The sequence below is a fragment of the Melospiza georgiana genome, chromosome 6 (genome assembly GCF_028018845.1).
Source record: "Melospiza georgiana isolate bMelGeo1 chromosome 6, bMelGeo1.pri, whole genome shotgun sequence".
Taxonomy (NCBI): Eukaryota; Metazoa; Chordata; class Aves; order Passeriformes; family Passerellidae; genus Melospiza; species Melospiza georgiana.
The window spans coordinates 5476143-5496779 of record NC_080435.1 but is presented as its reverse complement, the minus strand read 5'-3'; the positions used below and the strand labels follow the sequence as shown (position 1 = coordinate 5496779).

The following is a 20637-nucleotide window of genomic DNA, read 5'->3' as shown; positions in this document are numbered from 1 at the left end:
AGAGATAAGACAGGGTGACCTGGCAAAAGCTTCAGCATACCTCCCACCACCAGCAACTAAACTAAGTATTACAACAAACAAATACGTTGTTACTACAAGAAATTAAGCTCCCCCTCTTCTCTCGCTTCTAGTGATCCTGCCACAACAGTCTGGCTGAAGAGGCAAAGGGATTTTTTAGTCTCTCTGTCATGTTATTACAGTTTAAAAGGGCTCATGTTCAAGAGGATGACAGCTATACAGCTGCTCTATTTCCCCTTCAGCTTTCTCAGACAGAATTATACATGTCCAATTATAACAGGACATACACTAAGCACAGTTTAGTGACCTGGATGGTGGGTTTGTGCACACACAGCACATCTGGCAGTTCTCTTATCAATTCTCTAACAGGGGGCAGGGCTGACACAAACCTTAGCCTAATGGTGATAATCTTCAAATGACATCTTGCCTCTATTTCAATGTGAAAAAGAGCATGTCAGGGTAAAACCCAGACACAGGGTGCTCCTAAGCAAACTGGACTGCCCCAGACAACACAAATAAAAAAAAAGCCTGGAGATGCTGGTAACAGTTGAACTGACTTCATCTTTCCCTGTCACGTTGCTGTCAGACAAGTAACTGCTGGAGGTGGCAGTGACTCATCAGCACTGCTTCACAGCACTCCTTATGGAGCAAAGCCACAGTCTCATGGCAGCAGATCTGGTGACAGAAAACTGAGCTTTCAAACCTTTCAGTAGGAGTGAGAACCCACATCACAGTGGTCTCAAACGCTTTCAACACAGAACCACTCTCTTCCCAAAATTGTGGAAATCAGTGATGAAACAAGAAAAACTTTACATATAACAAACAGAAAGGGAAAGGAGGACAAGAACCTTGAAAAATAAATCTAGCTCCCTGTGTGAAGTAAAAAGAAAACCAGGAAGAAAGCGAACCAAATCTTTAGAACCATCTCAGAATTTTCTCCTTAGAATTTTTTGTTTGGATCTCAGACCATCTCAAATCATAGCCACAATACAGACATTCCAACTGACCTTGAGATTCCTAAACCGAGGACAGCAATGCTACCCTAATTTAAAAACGTGGTGCGCTGACGTTACGGTTACTAAGACTGTGTAAATACGGTCAGCTGGATGAGCAGAACCTTCTCCACTTACCACCCCTGCTGCCGGGGAGAGGTGCCTCGCCCACGGATCCCACAGGATCCAAGGCATCCGGAGCAGCTGATCGTACTTCCACGCACTCGGCAGCAGAGGGAGCCGTCGCTGCCTTTTCAGCAGCTCTTTTTGCTGCCATCTTCTGTGCAAAGATGCTTTTTTTTCCAGATCCCAGCTGCACCTGCAAACGGGGAAGCCACGTACTCACTTTTCTATCCAGAGTCTCCCTACACACCTGCCATTAACAGGTGATGTGATCCTAAAGACACCCTCAGATCAGACTTTGAGACATGATATAGGGAGGTTGCTGGCAGTCACCTGTCCCTTTCTGTGCACATGTGAATATTTTTTAGCACACAGTTTACTGCTATGACAGAGAGACAAAGACATGGATGATTTGGCATCTAGAGAAGGAAGATGATTAATTATAAGTGAATTCAAGCAAGGAAAATACATTCTAAAATGTCACCAAACACAATAGTTACAGCTTTCCTGCTGTTCAGAAGCTCTGCATAGCTGAATACCTTGGATTTCTGAGTATAAATGGGCTGTACTTCACTGTGCCCACCACATGCTTGGAACAGGCTTCTTATAAGGTGATTAGTGAGCAGCAGGGTGAAGAGATCTACACAGTAAGAAGTGGGCAAGTAGTGCTAAAATAATCCTGGTTAAATTACTGTGTTGCTTGCCTAGGTAATGGAAGGGCATGCCTCTGAACAGCCTTGCACAGGGGATGCACAGGAAATCCAAAGGAGACTAAGCAAAAAATCTCTTGCATGTCTCCAGTCCAGAGAAGAAGCTTAAAAGGCAGTCTGAACATTTGGTAGCTGCTTTGAGCGCTTCTACATCAGATAAGCAAAACTGGTAGTTTAAAAAGTATTACTCTCACCCTTCAGAATAAGCTACCTCCTCAAAAGCAACCACAGCTGTCAATCACATACCAACTCCCAGCATCTGACTCCCACTCAGTTAGCAGTCCTTGCTACTACAGCAATGCCTGATAATAGCAACCATGGCTTCCAGTTTTACAGCCTCAGAAAATAATTATGTCAAAATCAAAAAGCACTGCTAAAGATAACCTGACCAACCATACTCGAATGTTATGGAGGAGAAATCAGGTGCAATTTCAATAAGAACCTGGTGGACAAAGCAACAGAGATTGCTCCTCAGAGAAAAACAAGCAGAACAGGATCAATTCTATTACAGCACTGCAGATTTGACCCACCTTTATAAAGTTAGTCAAGGAAGGCTAAACTAAGAAGATTCCAATGTTACTTAACTGCAGGCTATGGAGTAGCTACTCGTTGGCAGCTTGGTAGAAGAACTCTCTCCTTCCCTCAGGTGGAAATGCCACAGATACATTGAGCTAGCTCATAATCTTCAGCATACTAAATTGGTTATTTTGAGCCCTACCAAGCTCCACTAAGCAATTAGGATTTAATGGGAGAAAGTTTAATTGTTAACGAAGGTAGCATAAAACATCTGCTCCTAATCTTACCTCACTTTTTATCTCGGAGCGGTGAAATGTCCTTGGGAATGGGTCCCCCGTGGGCACTGGCATGGTCACTGCTACTGCACTGGTGTCTCGTTCCTGAAGAAAAAATTCAAGCCCTGTAAAACCATTGCAACAGCCAGACATGTTTGTATATTTAACTGAGAGCAGGCTCAAAATCTCCCAGCTCTGCAGCTCACACTGTCATCAGGCTCAGAATACCTTGTGCTTATTCAGAGACAAAGTGAGACTATTTTCCAAAAGACTGGGCTGCCAAACTCCAGGCATCACTCAAAGAATCAGATAAAGGAAAACCTAGGCCAGTGCAAAGCACAGAGAACATCCCCAGCAGTCCAGAAACTCACTCAAATCCACACTACAGCACATGCCTGCATGCAATCAGTGTGACCTGTAGGCAGCCAGGGCTGGAAGGTAGATCTGAAACTATATTTAACTGACAAGAAAAAAATACACCCAAAGAGCTTTTTTCTTTCAAGGTGCTCCAGGACACTGGTCTACAGTGCTGCTTCATTACACTGTAGAAATAAAAAGCAGCCACAGAGCCCTTCATCCCTGCTTAGTTCAGAGCATTCAAATAAAGAAACAGCAGATCATCACACAAAAGACAGACATACAATAATTTTGCTGAAGACTGCTGTAATGTGTCGATCATGACTGTCCAATCTTTCCTCTGGATCTTCATCCTCAAAGTGGACACTAGCACTTTTGATCTTGGACTTTTTTGGAGGAGCTGGAGTTAGAGCTGGGAGAGTGTCAGGAAAACCTGAGGAGGGGAAGCAATAACAAGGAAAACAAAAAGCAGTCAAGTTATTGTGTACAACCACTGTGCAGTAGGTACCAGACCAAAGCCTCCTAATACACCTTTTATTCCTCTAGTGAGAAATAAGGATAAGGAAGCAATAAGATGCTTAAGAGTCCCCTGTCTCTAAGTTAAAGGGTGTAGTGAAGAGAAACATGCTTGAAGATTCTATTTATGTATTGGCACTAGGTCTTTCCAAAGAGCTCCATAAGCAGGAAAGGGTACTGAGATCTCACTGCAAGTATTAAGGGAAGTAGCAAGGCTGTATAGAAACAAGTATTGTCCTTGCATGTTGTGTTGAGGCATAAAAGAGCATATTTCTGCTGCAAACTGTTAAATGTGAGGGATTTGTATGATCATGAACAAACTCCTTTTCACCTGCTATAATCAGATCATATTTCCTCTACCTGGAACAAAGTACTGCAAGATTTATATTGCTGCTTTTAAAAAAGCACCTTGTGCTTCTGAGATCAAGCACATGACAAAAGTGTTACAGCTACTATTGATAGAGAAAACAAAAACAAGCCAGATCTGCTGGCTGAAAACTGGAGCAGCTAGGAGAGGTAAATCTCAAAGATACTGGGTCTGGGTAGCTGGCAAAATAAGCAGTGAGAGTTCAACAGCACAAATTACAGAAAACACCTCTTGCTGGCAAGGTACCACAGACAGCTGATAAATGTGGACTAAGGCACCAAGGGTTGTTCTACTGGATGCTAGCAGCATTGGACAGGCCAATTTCCAAGGCTAAGGAATAAATAATACTGAAAGAAGGGCACAGAGGCAAGGGAAAAGCAACACTAGGTTGAGAGACAGAGAATCTTAGTAATTCAAAGAAACAAACGAATTTACCATCCAACATGACTACATCTTTGCTGTCCTGGAGTGGGGGTCTCTCAGCATCTGTGCTCCCTTCCTTCCCTTTCCTCTTGTCTGCTTTCTTCACAATCTTCACTGCAGGTGAAGCTCTGGCTGCCAGGAACTGGTTCTGAAAGCGCAGCAGGTCTGCCTCGGACTCGCCAGGCTTTGGTCTCGACAGCATCCTGCCTTCCTGCTCTTGCAGCCCAGCCACACGTGCTTTTCACACAGGACTCCAAAACATGGAAAATGGGTAAAACAACCGGATTTCCTGGAGATAGAATGGAGACAGCACGGGAAAACTCATTTTTGTCCCACTCTTACATTTCTGTACATACCACAGAACCCCTACTTCAGGATCACCCGAACACAAACACTTAAACAGGAGTCCCACACTAAGGGAATCCTGCTCTTCACTGCTGAACAAAAGGCTACTTGACAAGCCTGCACAAGGTCTGTCAGCCAGCCAGGAGCACAATGGCATCCAGCCAGTAAAAAGACAGACAAAAAGTGCATCACTGCCAGAATGCCAACAACACGGCCTGGGATTCGCAAAGTCAGAGTAACATCTTGTCCAAGATGATAATTGAGCAACTCAAATCCAACAGATTTGAGCTGCTCAATTATCAATGCCAACCAAGATTCTCAGAGGCATAGTATCACATAAACATCCCCCTCCAGCATACCATCTCCTCCAGATCCCTGGCAGGATGCAAGAGATTCTCCACATAGAGCTGGACGATGAACTCCCTGACTCTTTGCTCTCCTTCTCACTCAGATCTCCCAAGTGAAAGAAGTCTTTCTTTCTCATGTAGAACTCCTGTTCTCATTCTCTTTCCTTACTGGCAGAAGCTGTGCTATTTCCAAGCATCTTCATTCACTGCCCAGGCCAATTTGGGGTTGAAAAAAACCAGTGAGATTTATACAGACTTTTTCACACCATGCACATGACAACTCACCAGGAAGGCAACTACTCCACGTCCCATCTACTAGGCAGGAAAATTTTGGTGACTCTTGCTCCCCACATCTGATTCCCAGAGCCTGGGACCAGCAATCCACTTCTCACAGGCAGCAAGTAAACTGTTTGCAAATACATTTCATTGTATTCCTAGCATAAGCACACACCTACTTGCTGTTTATTTATGGAGCTTGCTGCCACAACAGGGCTCCCACAGCCAGGCATCGCTTGCTTGCACCCTCTTTGATATCCATAAGGAGCAGAACACGCATCCAAAGCCAAGTGTTCCCTGCCCTGTCATCACAGCCTCCAAAGCCCAAAAGAGGAGCATGCCTGCTTTAACAGGCACAAAACACACTGTTGGAAGTAAACACTGCTCCTAAGCTTTCTGCAAGAAGCCTCCTCCACACACAGCTCTACATAAACTTCTCCAAGTCTCTCCCTATCAAAACTTGATCAAGAAATACAGCGCCCCTTCAAACTGCCTTTGTTGCTTGGCAAAACTCTCAGCACAAGAAGACAACCAAGCAGCCACTCTTAATGAGCTTGGATGGTCTTCCAGGAACCCCTTCCTCAAAGCCCTTCCTTCAACACACGTGGCACCTGCAGACAATGAATGCAGGGAAAACTCTTGGCTTTCTTCTCAGGGCACCTTTTCCCATGTCCCATGGGAGCCAATACAGCACATCAGCAACACTCCCTTGGCTGTCAGGAGTCCTCATTCCCACACACCAGAGCTCAGAGAAAGCACACAGGACTAACAGACTAACAAACTCCTGAGGATCAGCACTAACCCCAGCATCCTGCAGCCTGGTTACCTCCAGCCTTGCAACTGGCTACTTAAAAGCTCACCAGACACCATCTGTTGGCCAGGGATGGGACCTCCAGCCAGCCAGCACATGCAACACACCGACATACTGTCCTAGGAACACAGGAAACAGATCAGAAATGCTGTCCAAGGACTATGAGCACCTCTGAACTCCACTACATAGTGACTGCTCTGTACACTATCATCTTACTTGATAAACTCCAGCACTGGTAGGCTTTTTAATTTCTGGTGGTTCGTCTGCACTTACAGTGTATTTTTCTTCCTCAGCAGCAGAGCCCAACACGCAAAGGGAGACAGTTACATCTATGCACCAGACACAGTCAAAAGAGAAAATATGTATATGCTGAAGCAAAAAAAATCCTCTCTGACTGCTACTGTCATTTGTGAACCTTGGGGAAGGCCTTTTTACCCATTCTCAAGTGTACAGTTTTGCATCATTTTGATAAAGTTATGAGATTTGGGCAAAAGAGGAATACAAGATCCTGCTGTCACAATTAGTGTCTCAAATTAACCTCTTCAGATCTTGTTGGTTGTGGCAAGAATTTAAAAGGAGAAGCAGAGAGTCTCTGCTCTCAGTCTCTTCTGGGTAGCCCACCAGGCAGCGGAAAAGCACAAATTCCCCACTTGAGATCAGCAGGCAATGAAAGCCTCACTCAGGATTATTGGCTCCTCTGCAAAATGGTGACATGCATTCTCTGCTCTGTCACAAAAATGCTTTCCGCACACAATGCTGTAATGGCCAACAGTCTTCTTGGCACTTTTAGTTGCTACAGAAAAGGCAGACAGTGGAAAGACACTCCTCACAGATGAAAAATTCCAGCCATAAGAGTCAACTGCTGCAAGAAATTCTCCTCAAAGAGGCTCCACATCTCATGCTGGTCACAGAAGACTCAGTGACTGTGACCCTCCCTGTCGGGCACACACCGTGTGCGTGCACACAGCACCCTGCCAACAGAAATGCTGCTGTCCCAGCTTGTCTCGAGAGTCTCTGCAATAAACAGGAACCAGAACAGCGCAAAATAAAATTAAAAACAACAGCTGTTATTAACACACTGAAGAGATGATGCGTGCCAGCGTTCCCACCGCGTTCACAGCCCTGATGGACTTACAGAAACTACTCTGAATCAAGTCTCAACCAGCCGACGGAGACTCGGCCTGGCAAGGCCTCTCTGATGGGGGCAGGGAGGGAAGGCGGGAGGCACACAGCGGCACAGATCCCGCAGCACCCCCCGGCACGGCGGGCACGGCCACTGCATCGGCGGCCGCGCGGAGCCCGTAGCCGCGCTCCTCTTTACACCAGGGTAAAAGACCAAGTGCTGTGCCCGTGCCGGCTACACCGAGCGAGGCCGGGCCGGGCCGGGCCTGCCCCGCCGCCGCCGCGGGGTTCCCGCGGGCAGGAGAGGCCCCGCGGCCGCCGCAGCCCCGCCGCCACAGCCCGGCCGCCACTCACCTGCGCGGCGCCGCCGCTCCCGCCCGCGCTTCCGCCCGGCCGCCGTCACTTCCGCCCGGCCCGGCCCGGCCCCGTCCCCCGGCTCCTGGCGGGGCCCCGGAGCCGCTGTGGGCTCGCCCTGCGCTTGTGCGGCCCAGGGCAGCTCCGCCGGCGCCACCCTGGGTCCCAACACCAGCACACAGAAACGCATTCGTGTCCGCGCAGGAGCTGTGCCGGAGGGCGTGGCCGGGCCCGACACCGGGCGTGTTTTGGGAGAGCAGATGCAAAAAGCTCTGTGAACATGGCTGTAATTCATTATTCATGACTTACTGTTTGTAATATGTGCCAAGCTTTATTAGAAACTATGAGAGAGCTGTCAGAACTGGCAGGAGCTTTGATTTTAATGTTGGTTATTGATTTTAGTGCTTGGTCAACTTTCAGCTCTTCTTACAGAACGAGTCAATTTTGGAAGGCACCACAGTTAATCATCTGGTCCAACCTCCCTGCTCCAGCAGGGTCATCCTAGATCACAGGGCACAGGATTGCATCCAGGTTCTAGAATATCTCCAGTGAGGGAGATTCCACAATCTCTCTGGACAACCTGCTGGTTGTCAGTCACAGTACCATAAAGTTCTCCTTCATGCGCAGGTAGAACTTCCTGTGCATCCGTTTTTGCCCCTTCTTTATTTGTCCTATTTCTTGGTACCATCAAGAAGGGCTCTGCTCCATCCTCTGATACCCTCCCTTGAGATACCAATAGGCACTGGTGAGATTAATAAAGATGATATACCTGGGGAAAAAAAATCCCCGAGCATGAGAACAGGCACAGATTCTCACTCAGCTTGGACCTGGTGGGCTCACTGGGAAGGACTCACCACAAAGTGCTGTGATGCTGTAAAAAAATTAAGCACTTTTTCACTTTTTGCAGGGGGGGTATACCTTTAGAAAGCTGCAATACTACTTAAAAATTACAGCCAGAAACACATTTTATCCTTTATGACCACTGTAAGCACTTAAATCTCTAGATTTCTGTTCATCTTCAGGCCACGCATCAGAGCACCACTGGGTTACAGAGGGCTGGGGCAGGTGCAGTGGTGCCAGCAGAAGATTTCTCTCTGCCCCTTCCAGGCTTTCCTGGGGCTGAACTTGGGAATGGTTTCCCGTGCACCCCATGGACACAGTTCAGTTCTCCCAGCTGCACAGTAAGGCAGGGAGGCCGTGGCACTGCTCGCCTTGGAATGTGCTTGGCTGAAGCATTGGGGCTGCTTAGACTGTCTGACAGCTGCTTCTGGTTCTGGCTCAAGACAGCCATGAGCATTTTCCCTCCCTGACTCCTCTCACACTGGCTGCACAGCTTCTGTGGCCACACACACAGTGTCTCTTAGCATGCAGGTGAAATGAGGAAACAATCTTTTCTGCCAGAAAGACATACAGATAGAATATATTTGATTTTAATTACTGCAAGGCAGGAATGCTTCCCATCAGATCTGCCAGAGTTGTATGTATCTTTCCTTCATTCCATCAATTATTTACCTTCAGTTTTAATAATACAGTTAAGGGCACTATATATAGTTTCTGCTCTATCAATAAATCATGCTTGTGTGTCTTCATATTTATCTTATAAAATTATAAGTACCAACATGCCTGCTTGGATTTGCTAAGCAATTCTAGCAATGGAATTCCCAGCAGTGCATGTCTTGGAGTCTTTGGTGGTGAACTCAAATATTCCTCACTCAATGAGAGCTATTTTATGAGACTTTTAATGAGATTTTTTTTTTATTATTTTATGAGCTCACCGGTCTTTTCACAAATCCCAACAATCTCCTTCATCCCCTTCTTATAGCTCCGTGCTGATTTAAAACCCAGTGGGAATATTAAACCTACTTGAGCTGCTCCCTTTCCCCTGCCCCTTTCCAGCAGTGGAGGAAACACCAGGAGAGATTATAAATTGGAATCACAGTTTACTGAAAAATTGCAATAAGCACAACAATATTAATAAAAGAGTGTACAAAAGAGAGATAATAAAAGAGTGTACAAAAGAGAGACAAAAGGACATTCACTACTGAACAAACAAAAATACTCCCCAAAGACCACATCCAGTGTGGTTTTCCAAGAAAAAGGCAAAATGATGGCTGTCCCTGTGCTGGGCAGCATGGAGTACATGCGAAAACAAAAACAGAATGTTGGAAAGGCTTGCAATTTAACTTTTCCCACTCAGACTGAAAACAATGGAAGAACAGGGACAAGGCAAAACCTGGTGGGACCTGACAGGGCTCTGAAGCAGGTCAGAGGACCCTCCTTCTCGGCCTGACTTTGTGGGAGCAGGACTGGAGAGCGTGGCGCTTCCAGCAGCTGCTCCAGTGGCTGCAGTCACAGCAGCTGCAGCCTGGGCTCCACATGGCTCAGCTGTGCTCTGCCCTGCTGCTGCTTTCTCTCCTTTCCTTTTCTTGGAGCCGCTCCCCAGCTCTTGGGCTCACCAGCGCTGTCTTTGAGCACCAAACCAGAAAAGCCAAATCCCCAAGCATAGCAAAAGACGGCCACCCTTCCACTTCCATCCCCTGACTTCCTCCTGCTCCAACCACATTCTTGCCATGACATGAACGGTATGGAATTATACAGTGCTAGAAACTCTATCCCTTTCCTCTATAACCATAATGAACTCATCTCAGTTTGACATGACTTCCTGCCCTACCATCAAACCCAAGAATCCACACAGTATGATAAGGTCAGTGCACGCAAGCCGCCTTCCCCATCCCATAAATACAAGGCACTTTAGTACATGTGATCCACAATCCAGGCTCAGTCCATCAAACTAGTCCTTGGGTTGCATTGCTTGAAACAGTTCTCCCATTTGCTCAGCGATCTCCTTCATCTTCTGACGTGCCTCTTCTATGGTGGTGCTGGCATTATGGACAGTGACACAGCATTCTCCATCCGTCAGGTTTAGCATCCCACACACTCCATTCTCTTTCAACAGCCACGTATCCGTGGCTAATCGCTTCTGCAGAGCCATTTCCGATGCCTGCGGGCCCTGCACCTTCGGTTCCCTGAGTGAGCGTCCGGTCCAGTTGCTTAACACATGGACTTGCCTAGTTAAGTTCTCCAAGACATACTTGTGCTGCTGGACAACTCCACTGGACACAAAAAATGATTCTAAGTCTAAAGCAACATTTTGTCCCCAGGTGTAATAGTCGGGGACTTGAATCCCCTGAATCCAGCCTTTTGCATCTGTTGGATCGTGGATTTCTCTCCGCACTTTGTTGTTACGATAAAGTGTATAATTGAACGTTTTAGATGGACACATGGTAGGAAACCCAACAGTACATTGCAGTCCAGCCATATCATACATGTTCAAGTGGGAATACATTTTCCCATCTGAACATGCCCATACCGTTCCCCGTGGAGCTGGATATTTGGCTTGTGAACACTGATACAGGTCACCTTGGGGAACTTCCTGTGCTTCACTACTTGAATTCCACACTCTTCTCTGGTCAGGGCCGTGTGTAATGGGAATGCCACAGGATAGTGCTGTCTCTGAATTTTCATAAGACCCATTACATCGGGTGTCTTGGTTTAGATAGCCATAGTTGGGATAATCCCAACAGGTACACATGTCCCGGATAAAAGTTCTCAGCTCCGAGATGTACCAGGTTTCTATAGGCTCACCTGCTCCTGTGGTACAATCTAATATACGGGAACAATTCAGAAAGGAGGTCTCTGATTTACTTTGGGTAAGACTTCTACGGTTCCTCACTTTCCAGCAGATGCTCTCTCCATTAGGTAGTGTGGTCTGATAATCCTTACAGTCTGATTTCTCCACTTCCCATTCTACTATTTTCCCTGTGGGGACCCTGGAAGCCCATTGTAGTGTAGATATAGGATCAAAGATTTGTTTCAGAGACCAGGCCCACTCGTAATTTGTTCGGTTTACTTGCTGCGCGGTTCCTGGGTTATCAGGGATTTGTATACACCATCCTGCATCCCAATGCAAATTGTACTCATGTTCAAAAAACCCACCCTCAGCAGGAGAATCCCACCACGGTACCACCGTGCAAGGGATAGAAGTGACATTTTGCAATGTCTCAGAAGGGTTGATGTCTAATGACCGATAGCATGTCTGATTCCATAAATCGCTCCAGGTAGAGTCCCGTGGGAGCTGGTAAAAGGCATTCTTGTATTCTACCCATGTCCCATTTGCATCCCACTGTTGTCCTTCTTTCTGGTCTAGGAACTGGGACTCCACCATTCCCCAGGTAACATTTCCTCCTGTTTTTTTAAGATTATCCAGTTCTCTTGTTAATATTTCTGAAAAATTTAACCAAATCATCATAAATCTAAACCCCTCTGATGCAGATTTGGGGAGGTTAATACATATTCCTTGATTTGTATGATTCCAAATATGCATAAATCCTTGTATCAACTCCCAAGCTAAATTTGGTTCAGTACTCTGATTTTCAGTCGCTTGAGACAAAATCATACATCCATAACATAAGAGTAAAAACTTTTCCCACACCATTTTTTTGCTAGTGAAAAGGCAAAATAGGCTTAGCAAAATCAAATTAAAAAATACACAAAATGATCCGTCCACTCAAGAGTTGAAAGCATAGGTCCAGCAGTGGATTTCAGATAATCTGTAAAACATATACATGCATAAAAACAAAACATGATTAAAAGGAGGGAACAATCCACCACCTGGCATGCAAGTTAAGTGGCTTTTTTAAGGTCAGGGGTACCAATCCCACTCTTGGTAATTCTGCCAAAACCAGCTGTCCTAACCAATGGATTTGCAGGGTCTTTAGTTTCTTTTGTTCCAGGGAGCACAGCTGGGGATGAAGACAAAAGGTTGTGAGTTACAGGCACCCATTAACTCCCCAGAAGCTCTATGTACCCCATTTGATACCCTCTTGCCCATTCAGGTTCATGAGGTTTCAGGTTCCTCTTCAAGAGCCCATGGGTGCATTCGACAACCTCATTTGCCTAGGGGTAGTATGGAGTGTGAAATGTCCATGGAATTCCTTCATCTTGTGCTCACTCTTGAACCACCCTGGTGTGGGAGGATGGATTGTAGGAGAATGGAGACAGCGCTAAAGCAATCTCACCCCTGAGCAGTTGCAGCTGTAATTACCAAAGAGTAGGAACAGCTCTGCCCTGAATAGGCCACAGCTGTGTCCAATAAGGATGGGTGTTATAAAGGAGCGGGTTAGGTGAGGGAGAAGACAGCTGGAGTTTGTTGGTTATGCTGTGAGGAGGAAGGGGTAGGTGGTTGTGAGAGGGCTAGGAAGGAGTCAGCTGGCTGTGCAGAAGAAAAGAAAAAAGGAGCCAGTGTTGTGAGGAGCTGCCCTGGGACCTCACAGAGAGAAGGTATGAAAGTTTTACAGAGTAAGACAATAAACTGATGCCAAGCAGCGATGCCAACAATTGGTGACCTCTATGGGGATGAGTCCTGACACCCTGGCAGTAAAGTGACTACTGTTGGACTGGAGGGACTGGGGCCATGGCAAATAATGAAACCATAGCTTCAATCCCTTTATGGTGCTGTGCCCTGCTGCTCTTGGTACTGCCTCAGCTTGAGTAAGCTCAGACAATACTTCCACCCTGACTTCAGGAAAGGCCCTATATAGTCCACCTGCCAGGTCTCCCAGAGGCCTTTTCCATGTCCTTAGTGAAGGGATGCCTCCTGCAGTGGGTGTTGTTTCTCTAGTCCTGTACAACACTGACCACAGACAGAGATGACAGTGTTGCACAGTTCCCAAGTGCCAGGCCACAGCTCCCTTAGAAAGATCCTTAAATCCTGGATGGTCTCCCTTGGCATGTAACCACTCTAGCAGATGCTTCCATTTCTCTTCTCTCTTTACTGCCATGTCTGCTGCACAGGTCAATGAACCTACCTGATTATTCAACAGATGAGCCAGATTATCTCTCTTCTGGTGGGCAGGATTTCATCCCACCAAGAAACACTTTTGCTTAACAAATTTAGAATGTCTTCCCATTTCTCTCACTGCCATACTGGCAACTCAAAAGATCCCCCCACTCCTTTGTTCACAAAATGGGAGCCAATTGGTGCATCCCTTAAAAACAGCACTGGGGTTTGTGTAAATAAATGCTGATTCTTTAGCGTTAACCTCTAACAATTGCCCTGCTACCGATCTACCTACCTACCCTGCTAATAATCACACAGCTACTGATTCTGCTATCTCAGCACTTTCTTCTCCCCTTGCCACAATTCTGTCTCCTGAATCAACATGCAGAACATTGCTCAGTATTTCTCTCTTTTGGAGGATGTCTCAGTGACAAACTTCTCAGGCGGGGCTCAACTTGAGGGGTAGGTTTCATATAAGAAGGGAAGCTCCTGGTCCAGCTGACTGCTAGGCAATTCCTGCATTTGGGTCACCCTGGGTGCTCCCTTGCTCCCTCCTCTATCTGAGGCATATGGCAGTGATGATGTAATTGTTCATACCACCTTCTTACTGCTTCTACCTGCACAACGCCCACACCAGGTGGGGTTCTGGCCAGTACAGGTTTCAAGACCTTGAAAGGTCCCACTAAAATAATTGGTTTCTGCCATATTACTTCTTCAGCTCCCTGTAGAGCTAGACTAGCCACAGAGGCACTTCTACCAAACTGAATAAAGTTTTTTTTCATCTTTAGAGGTGTGCAAATAAAGCCTGACAGGGCAAGCTGGAACCTCAGGTCTCCATTGCCACAAGTGCATATAATCCATGAATTGCAAAGCCCCGTTTGATATGAAGTGGACCTGTTGGATGCATTGATCCTAAAACCTGATATAACCCAGCCTCAAATATTAACAATTTTAAGACTTCTGTATGGACAGGGATCTAGTCACTGGTGGTCCTCTGGGGTGTTAAATCATGTTAAGGATGGGCTATGATGGAGAAAGCCAGAATGTGTTTTCTCCAAATTACCAGCAGGGCAAGGGCATGTTGTAGCTCCTTCTTCTATCCAGGAATTTCAATTTGCTCAAGGGAAGTCAAGGTTTTGGGGTGAACACACACTGTTCCTCCCCTCCACCATACTCCCAGAAGCTTTACTTCAGAAGATGGAGTTTGCTCCTCTTCTGCTGAAATTTGAAAACCTAAATTTTCAGGGTGACTAATTATCTCCATGTCTGCTTGTCCTACTATTGTGGGATTGGGGCTGCCCACCAATACATTGTGAATGTACTGATCTGTTTTAACTCCCTCCATGGGCATCACTACAGAGCATGCTATCTTCACCAGATCCCAGCATTAACATCCCTGGCAGGATGCAGGAGACTGTCCACGTGGAGCTGGACAACACACTTCTTGACTCTGTTTGCTCTCCTTCTCACTCAGATCGCCCAAGTGAAAAATATCTTTCTTTCTCATGTGGACTTCCTGCTCTCATTCTCTATCACTGGCCCCTTACTGGCAGAAGCTGTGCTATTTCCAAGCATCTCCGTTCACTGCCCAGGCCAATTCGTGGTTGAAAAACAATGGTGAGATTTATACAGACTTTTTCACACCATGCATATGACAACTCAACAGCATGGCAACTCCTCCCATCTACCAGGCAGGAAAATATTGGTGACTCTTGCTCCCCACATCTGATTCTCAGAGCCTGGGACCAGCAATCCACTTCTCACAGGCAGCAAGTAAACTGTTTGTTAATACATTTCACGCTAATTTCAGCCACTGATCAGCACTAATGCTGCAGATTTGGCACCCTCCCACCCTCAGTATGTTAAACAGTGTGTGCATATTTGATTTCTTCCACTTTTAAAAACAAAGCAGGATTCAGGCATGATTTATTGAAAAGTTGGAAAGGAAAAGTGGACTTGAATTTTTAAAATTACCGTTATCTGCCACAGGGATAGGCAGAACACATCAGAAAATGCAAAGCATGGAAACAAATCCCTGCCCCAATCTCAGACAAAAACAGGGTTCGACTATTGTGCAGGCACAGCCACTGCCCTGAAGCCATAGTTTCCCTTATACTATTACTACAATTGATTGTAAAATATGTAGGGAGAAGCCTCGTGGGAAAGATGCTCAGAAACAAGAGTTACTGCCTGTAACTCGTAGGTAGAATTTATGACCTACCCTTGGAATATTTATACTGTTTTCAGGCATCTCATTCTTGACCAAGGCTGGTTAAGAGAGATGCTCTTAGTTCTGAGAGAAGAAAGGGGGCCAGGATGTTTTATTGGTTTTATGCAAGGTATTGGTGTGAAGCCATCCACCAAAGGCCACTTCAGGGCAGGAAAGAGCACCCTGCTATGGTACCTTGCTACTGTCAGGGAAGGGATTAACCCAAAACCACCTGGGATCTCACTGATGCTGAGAATGCAGAACCGCTCCCTTTCAGCCCACTCCGCTCGCAAGTGCACAGCAAAAACTGAAACCTCCACAGACAGCTCCTTCTTTTCTGTGTGTACTCCTAGCATAAGCACACACCTACTTGCTGTTTATTTATGGAGCTTGCTGCCACAACAGAGCTCCCACAGCCAGGCATCGCTTGCTTGCACCCTCTTTGATATCCATAAGGAGCAGAACACGCATCCAAAGCCAAGTGTTCCCTGCCCTGTCATCACAGCCTCCAAAGCCCAAAAGAGGAGCATGCCTGCTTTAACAGGCACTAAACACACTGTTGGAAGTAAACACTGCTCCTAAGCTTTCTCCAAGAAGCCTCCTCCACACACAGCTCTACATAAACTTCTCCAAGTCTCTCCCTATCAAAACTTCATCAAGAAATACAGCGCCCCTTCAAACTGCCTTTGTTGCTTGGCAAAACTGTCAGCACAAGAAGACAACCAAGCAGCCACTCTTAATGAGGTTGGATGGTCTTCCAGGAACCCCTTCCTCAAAGCCCTTCCTTCAACACACGTGGCACCTGCAGACAATGAATGCAGGGAAAACTCTTGGCTTTCTTCTCAGGGCACCTTTTCCCATGTCCCATGGGAGCCAATACAGCACAGCAGCAACACTCCCTTGGCTGTCAGGAGTCCTCATTCCCACCCACCAGAGCTCACAGAAAGCACACAGGACTAACAGACTAACAAACTCCTGAGGATCAGCACTAACCCCAGCATCCTGCAGCCTGGTTACCTCCAGCCTTGCAACTGGCTACTTAAGAGCTCACCAGACACCATCTGTTTGCCAGGGATGGGACCTCCAGCCAGCCAGCACATGCAACACACCGACATACTGTCCTAGGAACACAGGAAACAGATCAGAAATGCTGTCCAAGGTCCGTGAGCACTTCTACACTGCACAACATATCAACTGTTTTGTGGCCACACTATCATCTGCTGTTGTACACCCTGTCTACATTAAAAGTCTCACAAAAAATTTCTGTCATGGTCTGGCCCTGCCCTGGAGAGTCTGAAAAATCCACCAGCTCTGCAGGAAGTGTTACAGGCGTAGCTGGGAGGAGAGATCTCAGACTAAAGGAAAACACAAGAGCACAGAAGGCAGTAAAGCCACAGATTGCCTAGAGGGCCAAGATCCACTTCTGATCCACCAACTTTAGTCCAAGTGTGAGGCCAGTCAGGAAGGTCAGCTATGACAGTGAGGGACCCTAAGCACCAGTGCCGCACCAGTGTGTCACGGCGAACGGATTTACTTGACAGAGAAACGGAGTTCCACAATGCTCTCCCAAATGCTTTCCAGCAGCAGCGTTTAAGCTCTGACGCAAACGCTGCCACGCTGGGCCGCTGCTCCCGGCAGCTCGGGCCGCCACTCACCTGCGCCCGCACCGCGCCGCTCCCCGGCCCCGCCGCCCGCCGCGGGCGGCGCTTCCGCCCGGCCGCCGTCACTTCCGCCCGCGCGGCCGGGCCCCGGCTGCCCGCGGGGAGTTCAACCGCGCTAACCGAGCGCTCCTCTCGCCCTTTGACGCCTTCGCCACGGCCCCGCTCCCCGGCACGGTGCTCACGGCCGCCCGCTGCCTCCGGCCGGGCCCCGCTCCCGGAGGGACATCCCGCCGCCGAGCCGCGGCTGTGGGTTCGCCCTGCGCTCGTGCGGCCCGAGGCAGCTCCGCCGGTGCTACCCTGGGTCCCAGCACCGGCACCTGCATCCCACAGCCGTGTCTGCGCACAGAAACGCATTCGTGTCCGCGCAGGAGCTGTGCCTTGTCATTGCCGCAGGGCGTGGCCGGGCCCGAGACCGGAGGTATTTTGGGAGCGCAGATGCACCAAGCTCTGTGAACATGGCTGTAATTCATTATTCGTGACCCCCAGTGCTTCATTTCTTATGGCAGTGAGTCCTTCCCAAACAGTGAGCCCACCTGCTCCAGCCCAGGCCCCAGTGAGGATGTGTGCCTGTTCTCGTGCTTAGAGAATGCCCTTCCCAGGTGAAAAGGCTGAAAGTTGACCAAGCACTAAAGTCAATAACCAGCATTAAAATCAAAACTCCTGCAAGTTTCAACAGCTCTCTCATAGTTTCTAATAAAGCTTGACACGTATTACAAATAATCAGTCATGCTTTTTATCCCTTCACAAATCTGCGATACTAAAGCAAAATTACAATCAGGAACAAGTTTTATCCAATACGGTCACTGAAAGCACCTATATCTATGGAAACAAAGGTAATCCTTCATTCTGTCAGCAGAATGGGATTTGTGATTAACTCCTGTTAATCACAGACTGTGATTAACTCATAAAAAATTGGAATTAAAATTACAATTTTTTTTAATGCTAGACAGCAAACATCTCCCTCAGCTTCATGTCTTCTGATGAGCAACCATGTTCCTGACATGATAAAGTTGACCACTGCACTATTTTAGGTCACTGAGCTCTCCTTGAAGTAGGAATCAACTTGAAGATGTCCCTTTAGGAGCCCTACATAACCAAGAGTGACTGTGATTCTAACCGTATGATCAGACATATGATTCTGGCAGAGATGTTTAAGCAGTTAGTGCCGTTACATCTGGTGTGCTTATAGATGCTTCTAGCAGGAGGAATAAATAGACCTGTTCTTAATTACATTTTGGAGATTTGCAGAAGGGAGCCTCGAGAGTGTTTGGAGCGCTCCTCTAGTGCTGTCCTGCCAGACCGCAGTTCATCAGCTGGGGGAGCTCTGCTTTGTGCTCCCTGAAGCAAAAGAAATCACATTAGAGGCAAACCTAGTTCAGGAATAGCAGTGCCTGCTGAGAAAGGGAGTGTCAAATGCTCTGTTTCACTGAAAATAACTGCTACCCTACCACCACCATCTGCCACTTAATATTGTTGTTCCCAATTTGTGCTGATTTGGGATGCAAGAAACACTTTGAAATAATTGTGCAGGTTTCTTGCAGTTAAACTTCAAGAGCAGCAGCTTCTCATCCTTTTGCTGTGGAGCCACCCACCATCCTGATGGCTCCAGGACTCTGTTGCTACCACAGGTTTGGCTGATGGAAGTGAGGAGTTCAAGGTGTCCTTTGGCTCCTAGCTGCCATTTGTAATCATTGCTTCTGGGGCAGTGAAGGTCAGGTGAGGCTGCTCCAAAATCTATTGAAATCAACAGATTGTGCCTCTGAAGCAAAATGAGAAACCACGGGTTAAGGTTTTGCACTACTCATCTTCAGGCCACGCATCAGAGCACCACTGGGTTACAGAGGGCTGGGGCAGGTGCAGTGGTGCCAGCAGAAGATTTCTCTCTGCCCCTTCCAGGCTTTCCTGGGGCTGAACTTGGGAATGGTTTCCCGTGCACGCCATGGACACAGTTCAGTTCTCCCAGCTGCACAGTAAGGCAGGGAGGCCGTGGCACTGCTTGCCTTGGAATGTGCTTGGCTGAAGCATTGGGGCTGCTTAGACTGTCTGACAGCTGCTTCTGGTTCTGGCTCAAGACAGCCATGAGCATTTTCCCTCCCTGACTCCTCTCACACTGGCTGCACAGCTTCTGTGGCCACACACACAGTGTCTCTTAGCATGCAGGTGAAATGAGGAAACAATCTTTTCTGCCAGAAAGACATACAGATAGAATATATTTGATTTTAATTACTGCAAGGCAGGAATGCTTCCCATCAGATCTGCCAGAGTTGTATGTATCTTTCCTTCATTCCATCAATTATTTACCTTCAGTTTTAATAATACAGTTAAGGGCACTATATATAGTTTCTGCTCTATCAATAAATCATGCTTGTGTGTCTTCATATTTATCTTATAAAATTATAAGTACCAACATGCCTGCTTGGATTTGCTAAGCAATTCTAGCAATGGAATTCCCAGCAGTGCATGTCTTGGAGTCTTTGGTGGTGAACTCAAATCTTCCTCACTCAATGAGAGCTATTTTATAAGATTTTGAAAGACTGTCATCCTTCTCACAAGCCCTGAAAATCTCTCTCATCCCTTCTTATACCTTGCTGCAAGTCAGTTTCATGTGACTTTCTAAAACATGGTTTTGGTCTGCCTGAGCAGAGAGAGGCAGGAGTGCCTACAGCTGAGTGCTTTCTCGTTGGATGATAACAGGGAAGGGATCAGAACCACAAAAACAATATGGCACTGCCCTTGGTGGGATTAGAAAGGTAAATCTGCAAATGTAGCAGTATTATCTATGTTGCAGAGATGACAAATATTAAGATGAGCTTTTTAAGAGAAGGTGACCATGGAAGCAGATGATTCTTCTGCTGAGAAGACAGAAACTGAAGTTGAGAACAGAGCAGCTGGAGAGCAGTGTGGTGGGCAGCATGCAGCTCTGCTGGTGAATGGAAAACTAGTTATCATAAGGGATCAGTCCAAGATATTAATCTTACTTTTGTTAGCTTTTTTTAAAGCTGATGTACTTTTGGGGTGGAACCTGGCATTCCATGACAGCAACACCCCACTGAGTAAAGGGCATCCCTGGGACTAGGTGAAACAGGGATATTTTAAATCAAATCTCTGCTTTTTCACCAATAAAAACCACACATGCATACTCAATGTGAAGTGATTTAACCATGTGAGAGGAAAGGATTGTGTATTTTAAAACCCCAAAACTGCAGAGTATTTATTCATCCCTAGTAATGCATCTGCCTAGCATTATGTTGTCTTTTGACAGTTAGCATGGGATTTCCTCTTTATTGTTTTTTTCATCTGTTGTTTCTATAGAAATGCCATTTTTATCACACTAGATGAAAATATCCTGAAATAACACACCTCTTCAGCAAATACA

The 20637-nt window shown here is 46.7% G+C and overlaps 2 protein-coding genes across 2 annotated transcripts in view; both read right to left on the bottom strand.

The window, feature by feature from the left end:
- Window positions 1–4581, bottom strand: part of RPAP1 (RNA polymerase II associated protein 1) — a 35781-nt gene extending 31200 nt beyond the window's left edge. Inside the window, exons 1-4 of the mRNA XM_058026308.1 lie at window positions 4310–4581; window positions 3276–3424; window positions 2647–2739; window positions 1149–1329 (exon numbers count right to left, since the gene is read on the bottom strand). Coding sequence (XP_057882291.1) covers window positions 1149–1329; window positions 2647–2739; window positions 3276–3424; window positions 4310–4499 — 613 coding nt within the window. The 5' untranslated portion in view covers window positions 4500–4581. The remainder of the gene's footprint in view (window positions 1–1148; window positions 1330–2646; window positions 2740–3275; window positions 3425–4309) is intronic.
- A 4915-nt stretch (window positions 4582–9496) lies between these two features.
- On the bottom strand, window positions 9497–17292 carry LOC131085305 (uncharacterized). Its single transcript, XM_058027292.1, has 2 exons — window positions 17256–17292; window positions 9497–12162 (listed from the first exon to the last, which is right to left on the bottom strand). Exon 2 carries the CDS (start codon window positions 12045–12047, stop codon window positions 10344–10346), a length of 1704 nt encoding a protein of 567 aa, XP_057883275.1. The 5' UTR covers window positions 12048–12162; window positions 17256–17292; the 3' UTR covers window positions 9497–10343.
- Window positions 17293–20637: the final 3345 nt, after the last annotated feature.